This window comes from Octopus sinensis, linkage group LG5, assembly GCF_006345805.1.
Source record: "Octopus sinensis linkage group LG5, ASM634580v1, whole genome shotgun sequence".
NCBI lineage: Eukaryota > Metazoa > Mollusca > Cephalopoda > Octopoda > Octopodidae > Octopus > Octopus sinensis.
The window spans coordinates 44,696,973-44,706,656 of record NC_043001.1 but is presented as its reverse complement, the minus strand read 5'-3'; the positions used below and the strand labels follow the sequence as shown (position 1 = coordinate 44,706,656).

General features: G+C 36.2%; 1 protein-coding gene across 5 annotated transcripts in view; it reads right to left on the bottom strand.

The window, feature by feature from the left end:
* Positions 1–4,589: 4,589 nt before the first annotated feature.
* The window catches only part of LOC115212076 (plexin-A4-like), a 129,326-nt gene continuing 124,231 nt past the window's right edge, over positions 4,590–9,684 (bottom strand). For all 5 annotated transcript variants that reach the window (XM_029780884.2, XM_036503373.1, XM_036503370.1 and 2 more), the window contains exons 24-28: positions 9,373–9,557; positions 9,129–9,238; positions 8,641–8,803; positions 7,126–7,262; positions 4,590–5,527 (exon numbers count right to left, since the gene is read on the bottom strand). In XM_029780884.2, the coding sequence (XP_029636744.1) occupies positions 5,344–5,527; positions 7,126–7,262; positions 8,641–8,803; positions 9,129–9,238; positions 9,373–9,557 (779 nt within the window). In that variant the 3' untranslated portion in view covers positions 4,590–5,343. The remainder of the gene's footprint in view (positions 5,528–7,125; positions 7,263–8,640; positions 8,804–9,128; positions 9,239–9,372; positions 9,558–9,684) is intronic.

The following is a 9,684-nucleotide window of genomic DNA, read 5'->3' as shown; positions in this document are numbered from 1 at the left end:
ATTATGGTAAAAGGTGTAAAAACTCCATATCTGCCATGTGTACACATAAATACAACAGACTCATATGTATATACAGCTGTAGTTTTAGGCACCATGATGGGACAAAATACATATCACTTTGAGATACAGCAGCAGTGATAAAGATAACACCAGAGAGAGAGTAGTTGTAAATAGGTACCACAGTGAATGGTAACAATAAAACAAGTATACAGAAAAGTATGCGATGGCTCATGGTTTAATGGTTAGTGGGGATTCACTCACGACTGTAAGGCCATGAGCTTGATTCCTGTTGGCGCATTGTGTCCTGGAGTATGACACTTTATTTCACATTGCCTCACTCCACTCAGCTGGCAAAAATGAGTAGTACCCATATTTCAAAAGGCCAGCCTTGTCACACTGAACCTCTCTGTGGACTACTCAGACATTTACAGATAGATATTCTACTTGCACATTAATTTCATAAGCAGGCTGTTCTATTGATTGGATCAACTGGAACCATCATTGTCATAAGCAATGGAGTGACAGTTTTTTTTTACAGAAAAGTACAACATTGTAGAATTAATAACCGGTTTTGTTTTTTTTTCCCCTCACCTATTATCTTACAGTATTAAGCTCAGATAAACTAAATCTTCAAATGGTCTGAGAGGATTATAGAAACAGCACATTATTGTTGTTGTTGTTATTACAATGGAAGTAAGTGAACTACTAGACTTAAAATGCATTGCATTTTATGTAGTTATAAACTTTTTTTATTTTGAATTTTTACTCCTACTGAGATTAGCTCTACTTTCATGACTTCAGGAATCATTAAAATACTGGTTGTCCACTGCGATAAATAACACCCCCCCCCCATCTAAATTAGTGGTTTCATGCTAATGTTTCAATTCAGAATATAAGGATATTAAACTAAATATCACGATATTTTGTTAGCCACTCTAATGATCCAAGTAATCATCACCTTAAAACATAATAATAATAATGGTTTAAAATTTTGGTAGAAGGCCAGTGATTTCGGGGGAGGGGTAAGTTGATTATATCAACCCCAGTGCTCAGCTAGTACTTATTTTATCAACTCCGAAAGGATGAAGGACAAAGTCGACCTCAGCAGGATTTGAACTCAGACCTAAAGACGAATGAAATACTGCTAAGTATTTCACCAAGCGCAGTAACAATCCTGCTAGCTCACTACCTTAATAATAATAATTATTTCTACTATTGGCACAAGGACTGAAATTTTGTGGGGAGGGACAAGCCAATTACATCAACCTTAGTGCTCAGCTGGTACTTATTTTGTCAATCCTGGAAATATGAAAGGCAATGTTTATACCATGGCAGCATTTGAACTCAGAATGTAAAGAGCTGGAAGAAATGCTGCTAACATTTTGCCTGCAGTGGAAAATATTCTGCCAGTTCACCACCTTAATAATAATAATCCTTTCTACTTAAGGCACAAAGCCTGGAATTTTGTGGGCAGGGACTTGTTGGTTACATTGATCCCAGTGTTTCACTGGTACTTAATTTATCAGCCCTGAAAGGCCAAGTTGACCTTGGTGGAATTTGAACTCAGAACATAAAGACGGACAAATTGCTGCTAAACATTTTGCCTGGTATGCTAACGATTCTGCCAGCTCGCCACCTTAATAATAATAATAATAATCCTTTCTACTATAGGCACAAGGCCTGGAATTTGGGGGGTGGGATATAGTCAATCACATTGACCTTAGTACTTGACTGGCGCTTATATCGACCACAAAAGGATGAAAGGCAAAGTTGACCTCAGCAGAATTTGAACTCAGAATGTAGTGGCAGACAAAATACTGCAAAGCATTTCATCTAGTGTGCTAATGATTCTGCCAGTTCACTGCATAAATAATAAGGATAATAATATTAATAATAATTATTTCTACTATAGGCACAAGACCTAGCAGGCTAGTCGATTATATCAATCCCAGTGCATAACTGGTACTTATTCCATTGACTCCAAAAGGATGAAAAGCAAAGTTGACCTTGGCGGAATTTGAACTCAGAACGTAGCAGCAGATGAAATACCGCTAAGCATTTCACTCAGAGTGCTAATAATTCTGTCAGCTCGCCATGTTAATAATAATAATAATAATAATAATAATTTATTCTTTTTAATAATTCTTTCTAATTTTGGCTTAAGGCCAATAATTTTAGGGGTGGAGAAAATTTGAAAACATCAATCTCAATTCTTGACTTACTTTATTTTATTGATTCCAAAAAGATGAAAAGCCAAGTTGTCCTTGGTGGGATTTGAACACAGATCATAATAATAATATTGGTTTCAAATTTTGACAAAAGGCCAGTAATTTTTGGAGGAGGGGGTACATCGACCCCAGTGTTCAACTGGTACTTATTTTATTGAGCCTAAAAAGTATGAAAGGCAAAGTCAACTTTGGCAGAATTTGAATTCAGAATGCGAAGATGGATGAAATGCCACAAAGAATTTTGCCTGGCATGCTAACAATTCTACCAGTTCATCACCTTAAATCATGATAATAATATTAATAATAAAAATCAAAACAATTCATATGAAGATTTTATCATGACGTCATCTAACAGTGTTTTAACAGCACTGATCAATCACACCAAATTGTCCTATTTTTTTTCTTCAATTCTTTAAATATGCAAGTCTTGATACCATTATGTGCACACACATATAGGTGTGTGTATGCACATATGAGTGTGTGAACATGTATGTAAACTTATAAATTCATTAATATAACACTAGCAGGAGGAATTTATCCATCAATCAATTTTGTGATCATGTCAAGTTACTGCTCACTCAGTGACTGACCAGTAAGCTAGTCAGTTGGTAGGTCACCATTAAAAATTTGATAGGAGTGGTGGGTTGGTGGGTTAGATGAAAGCAGTTCAATTTCCTTTATTTTGGTCACAAGGATATAACTGCTATTATGATGATGGCAGCAGTAGTAGTGATGATAATAGCAGAGGTTATGGTGACAGTACTAGTAGAAGTGGTATTAGTAGTGGTGGTGGTGGTAAGTAGTTGTCATGATAATGGTAGTCATTGTGGAAATAATGGTACATGCTGTTATCATGGTGGTGGAGGTATCTAGATATGTTCTGAATCCAGTAAGGCCAAACACACTGTCTTACCATTCTAATGAATTCAAAAATCAACTGTTGTTTATAATTATGATTTGTCACTTTAGCATCAGGCCTCAAATTGTACCCCATCACTTGACTGCTACATTATTTTTTTTGGACCCTAGACGGATGAAAGGCAAAGCTGACCGCAGTGGGATTCAAACTTAGTGGTAGCTGTAGTAATAGTTGTAGCAGCAGCAATTGTAGTAGAAATAGTTGTAGTAAAAATAATAATAATAGTGGTTTCAAATTTTGGTACAAAGCCAGTAATTTTAGGGGTAGAGTAAGTCAATTACATTGACTCCGGTATTTGACTGATTTTTATTTTACTGACCCAGAAAGAATGAAAGGCAAAGTCAACTTTGGTGGAATTTGAACTCAGAACATTTTTAGCCAATGCACAAACAATTCTGCCAACTCTGCACCTTAATAATAATAATAATAATGATGATGATGATGATGATGATGATGATGATGATGATTATAATATAAATAATAAGATTATAATATAAATAATAAGAATTTCTTTACTTTTTAATTAAAATAATTATTTATGGCAACAAAAGTGAATAGCTATATAGGCTGGGGGGGGGGGGAGAGGTATCTGGGTAGGTAAATATGGAAAAAAAAAAAAAAAAGGAAAAAGTGAGCAAAGATCCATGAAGGTATGTGTAGGCAGACAGTTGATAATGTAACTGTGTGAGATGGATGAACAATTGAAAAGCTGTGTTGGATGCATGGGTAATTATATTGGAAATGAATGTGAGATTAAATGGGTGTGAGGCTGGCTGAGTAGCAAAACATGCAAGCAGATGAATGTTGGTAGTCAGCTGGAAGTGGGATATGTAACAATGGTGTATAAGAGGAGATTACAAAGGAAATTGTATAAGATGGGCAAGTAGTTGTCTGTGTGTATAGGTAGGTAAGCTTGTTGCAAATGAAAAAAAAAAAAATAATGATGAAGAAAATTACATAATGCATCATATAAGATGAATTTTAAAATTCTTAATGAAATTATATTTCAAATATTTCTAGCTTGAAACAACCCCCAAATTATATCAGAGCAACATTTAAAAAGATTATCTTACATAATATATATATATGCATGTGTGTACTGGAAACTGAAAATTTCTCAAATCATTGCATCATGTTTCTTGTTTCTAATCTTTAGACAAAAGGAAGAAACTAGAACGTTTGGAAGATAATTAAAGGTAACTATAAACAAATAAAAAGAAATCAAAATGAATATATGAATATATACACACACATACACATAGATAAATATATATATACATACATAAATTGATATGTATAAGCATATGTATATATATATATTATATATATATATATATATATATATATATTTATGTATATATCATATATATATTTATAATATGTGTGAGTGCATGCGTGTGAGCATAAAAATTTATATAATATATATATTACATAACACTCCATGGAACATATGAATTTATTAATTCTATACAAGAAAGTATTTGCAGTTTTGTTCTAAAACAAAGCTTTGAGATGGTTATAACTATTTTAAAGAGGCCATTGGAGTCTGACTCATGAAGCCTTGTAATTTAAACTTGGTTGGGTCTCATCCAGTGCCAGTATAGTCGTACAATCAGAAACATTTGAGTCCCCCCTTCCAATCTGACTATTTATATCTTTTACTACATGGTTCTGGCAGCATGGAAACTGAATGAGAGCTAGCAAAAATTGAACACAAAATCTCTCAGTTGTCAGATGGTTTATGTTTTTCTCTATAAAAAATAGATGGCTGCTATAACCCCCAAAATTATTTTAGAAGACTAGAAATATTATATTTGTCAAATTCATTATCTGGAGAGAAGTGGGTGTGGGCAGGGTTGGTAGCTGGTAAAGGAAGGAGAGAAAGAAAGAGGGAAATAGAGAATGAAAAAGAAAGTAAGAGAGAGGAGGAAACACAAAGGGTGGGGTATGTGTGCTGGGGATGGTGTCTATCCATCAATGAGAAAATAATTATATATTCTATTGTTTGACCTCCTCACCACCACCTCTACCACCACCATCTTCCTCTTTTCCTTCACCACCAATTCCACCACCCTCCACTTCAACCCTCTACAACACACTGAGGTGTTGTATTGTTTCTATTGTTATTTTTCCACTTTTTCCACTTATTTTTAATTTTCGATTTATTTAGTTATTTTTTTTTTTGTTTTGCAATATTTATTCGATGACTTCAAGGTATTCTGTAGATCCGGTAAATTCTACAGTAGCATTCAGTGGCTGAGCTTCATCCTCTGGTACAGAAGGATCATTGGTGGAGACACTGCGGAGGGCAGTACAGATTTCAGAAAAGGCTGGGCGGTCATCAGAGTCTTGCTGCCAACATCGTAACATCAGTTGGTAACTGGAGAAGGAAGAAAAAAAGAGAAAGTTTTAAAAAAATAAATAAGACAATAAAAACTAAATAAGAAACAAAAAAATTTCTGGTTTCAAATTTTGGCACAAGGCCTGCAATTTTTAGGGGAAGGAGATTAATTGATTACATGGAGCAACCCAGAGCTCCCAGTGTTCAAATGGTACCTTATTATAAAAACCCTGAAAGGATGAAAGGCAAAGTCGACATCAGTGAGTTTTGAACTCAGAACATAAAGAGTTGGAAGAAATACTATTAAGCATTCTGTCTGGTGCAGCAACAACTCAGCCAGCATGCCACCTATGATGCTGATGATGTTGTTGTTGACGACGACGATCCTTTCTACTATAGGCTCAAGGCCTGAAATTTTGGGGGAGGGGACTAGTCGATTACATCGACCCAAGTACTCAACTGGTACTTATTTCATCGACCCCTTAAAGGACAAAAGGCAAAGTTGACCTTGGTGGCATATGAACTCAGAATGTGAAGATGGACGCAATACCGCCAAGCATTTTGCCCAATGTGCTGTGATTCTGCCAGCTCACCACCTTAATAATAATAATAGTAATAATTGTTTTTAACATAGGCATAAGGCTTGAGACTAAGATGAAGAAGAGAAACAATAATAGCAACCCCAGTTTTTGACCCAGGAAGAGTAAAGGAAAAACAAATTTGATCCTGGTAGGATTTGAACTCAGAACAAAATACTGCAAGGTATGTTGTCCAATTTCTAACATAAACACAAGGCTATTTATTTGAGTAGAAAAGTGTGATTGGTTTAATTGACCATTAGCACTAGTTCTTGTTTATTTATGTGCAGTAAATCAATCAGTCAAGTTTAATTTCACTGCCATAATTTATTCTTGTGAAAACCTTTCAACATAATCTTCATTTATTTTTGTTCCAAGTATTGAATTACTTTTGTTGTTTTGTCCCAGGTCGCCTCATTCTGAGAAAACCTTTAATGAAAGGCATACCAGTCTTGATCATCTCACTTGCCCCACCATCAGCACTAAGGATCTATTATACAAAGAGCTTTGCACTGGTTTAAAGTGGTATTCCAAAGCAATGCAGGATTGACATAGCTGTGTTTGTGTGTGTGTGTGTGCGTGCATAAATGTGTATTTATTCTTTTACTTGTTTCACTCACTGAATTACAGCCAAGGTGGGGGCACTAGTTGAACAAACAGATTACAGCACTTAAGTCAGATATTTATTTTGTCAGTCTCCTGTTTGCTGAATTGCTATGTTACTGATTGTCAACTGATGGCAGTGCAAAGATGCACATAGATAAATATGTGATGGGCTTCCACACAGCTTCTGCCTACCAAATTCACTTTCGAGGCACTGGTCAGCTTGGAGCTATAGTAGAAAATATTTGCCCAAGGAGCCACATAATGAGATTGAACCTGGAACCATGTGACTGTAAAGGAAACTTCTTAATGACACAGCCATGCTTGTACATATAAATATTTTCTTTATCCACTACAGGCATCTTACCTCAACTACAAGGAATTATCATGACAACAATAAGGATGGAGTAAAGGGAGTGGTGGTAGTACAGGTTTGAAGCAAATGTTGGTACTTACATGAATTCTGGGCAATGTTTTGGCTTCTGCATACGTCGTCCACTCTGCAAGTAGCTATGCACATCCCAAGGTACAACATCTGGGTAAGGGGTAACACCTCGGGTAAGCAGTTCCCACAAAACCACTCCATAAGACCACTGCAATGATGATATGTAGATAGATTAAATCACATATACACACACGCACACAAAGACACATAAACACAAATGCTTATGATAATGTTTCAGTCAATGAAGGACTTCTACACAGCTTCTTCACATATTAGAAAAAGCCACTGAATTCCTTCAAAATATACCCTACCATCTTTAAAAATAGGTAAGAGACATACTGGATAATGCATTCCCAGATACAGAAAAAAGATACATTCATACACACACATACACACTAGTATAAATGAGCGTATATTTGTGTGTGTATACTACACAGCTTCTTCACATATTAGAAAAAGCCACTACATATATGCAATGCATGTCTGCAGAAATATGTACACACACATACACAAGAACGATATACTACTGTAGAAACTCTGAGCCAAAGCTGAAATACTGTAGAAAAATGTAGTCTTTTCACTTATTTCTTTATTTCCCACAAGGGGCTAAACATAGACAAAGGACAGACAAGGGATTAAGTCGATTACATCAACCCCAGTGCGTAACTGGTACTTAATTTATCGACCCTGAAAGGATGAAAGGCAAAGTTGACCTCAGTGGAATTTGAACTCAGAACGTAAATCAGATGAAATACCGCTAGGCATTTCGCCCGGTGTGCTAACATTTCTGCCAGCTCGCAGCCAATAATCTTTTCAATTGTTGCATCCAGTTTAAAAGTCATGCCAGCATAGAAAGTGGATGTGAAATGATGATGATGATGGCAGTGATGCAAGGTGTGCATATGGTAGATAATCAAGTACATATGTATATAGGCATTTGTATCTATGTGTCTCTATATTGGTTTCAAATTTTGCAACAAAGCCAGCAAGCTCGGGCGGGTGGGGTAAGTTGATTACATCAACCCCAGTGTTCAGCTGGTACTTCTTTTATTGACTCCGAAAGGATGAAAGGCTAAGTCGACCTTGGCAGAATTTGAACTAAGAATGTAGCGGCAGATGAAATACTGCTAAGCATTTTGCCCGGCGTGCTAACATTTCTGCCAGCTCGCTGCCTATACTTGTACTAATAATACTTGTGCTGGTGTTCAACCAGGATGTGTCAAAACCATCTTCAACCAGTAAATCTCCAGTATTGCAAACAGAAGATGCTAATGTTTAGCAACCACACATGTCTAATGTCAATGTTAACAACCAGTTTCTGATTCCAATATTGGATACCATGTATGCAAGGACCAGATATCAATTTAAGATCTGATTTAATTGTATTAATCAATGTTTTCGGGTAACCCCTTTGCTGTATCAGGAGAGGGTTCTCAGCTTGAAGGCATCTCATAGTGAAAAAGGGAAAAGATGGTGCTCCAGCATGGTCTTGGCTGTGAAACAAACTAAAGAATTAAAGAGCTTACCACATCAGTCTGGGTGCTGAAGACAAACTGTTCCACACTCTCAGGTGCCATCCATTTCACTGGTAACTTGGCAGTGTGGTCCTCGGTGAAGTAGAAGTCCTTGCTGAACAGTTCATTGGTCAGGCCAATGTCAGTGAGTTTTACCGTCTTATAATCACACAACCTGGTGGATAGTAAAATAGACAAGAGAGAGTAAGTGAGTGAGATGATATCAGACTGAGAGAGAGAGAGAGATGGGAAGATAGAGTGACACAGAGAAAGAAAGAGAGAAAGGATGTTAATCCTGGAAGGATGAAAGGCAAAGTCAACCCGGAAGATGGAGAGACATAGTTAAATACCATAAGGTATTTTGACCAATACTCCAATTTTGATTAAGTAATAATAATGGTAACAATGGAGGTGGTGGTGATGATAATAGTAGTGATGGTAATGATGATGATTGTGATGGTGGTGTAGATGATGATGATGATGATTAAAGTTATACTTACAAACAATTTCTTGCAGCCAAATTGTGATGTACGACCTTCAGTTCAGATAAGTAGGTCATTCCTTCTGCCACTTGGAGACCATAGTCTAATAGAGTGCACACTGACAATGACTGGCAACAAAGAGAGAATTGAATAGGGAGTTTAAGGGTCAGGCATACACTCACTCGTTTTTAAATTAAAAAAAAATTCTTAATTGTAGAAAAAAATTTTATGACAAAAACAATTTATTATAAAAGTCACTTACTTTGCTGGAATCCCTAATGTGGGTGCGGAGGTCTACTGTTTCCATATAAGGAACAACAACCACAGGATCATCACTGATGGTCAAGCAGACACCAATTATTGGTAGGACATTCTTATGTTGGAGTTCCTTAAACACCAATGAATCCCTCAGAAACTGTTGTAGAGCCTTCTGGTCAGTGTTAGTGCCTGTGGTAGCAGGAATCAGAGAAACAGTGTTTTAAAGTAATCTAAATTAAAACCATTCATCAAAATTTCATATTAATTCATGTTCCAAACACCAGTTTAATAATCCTTTCAGCTATAGGCACAAGAC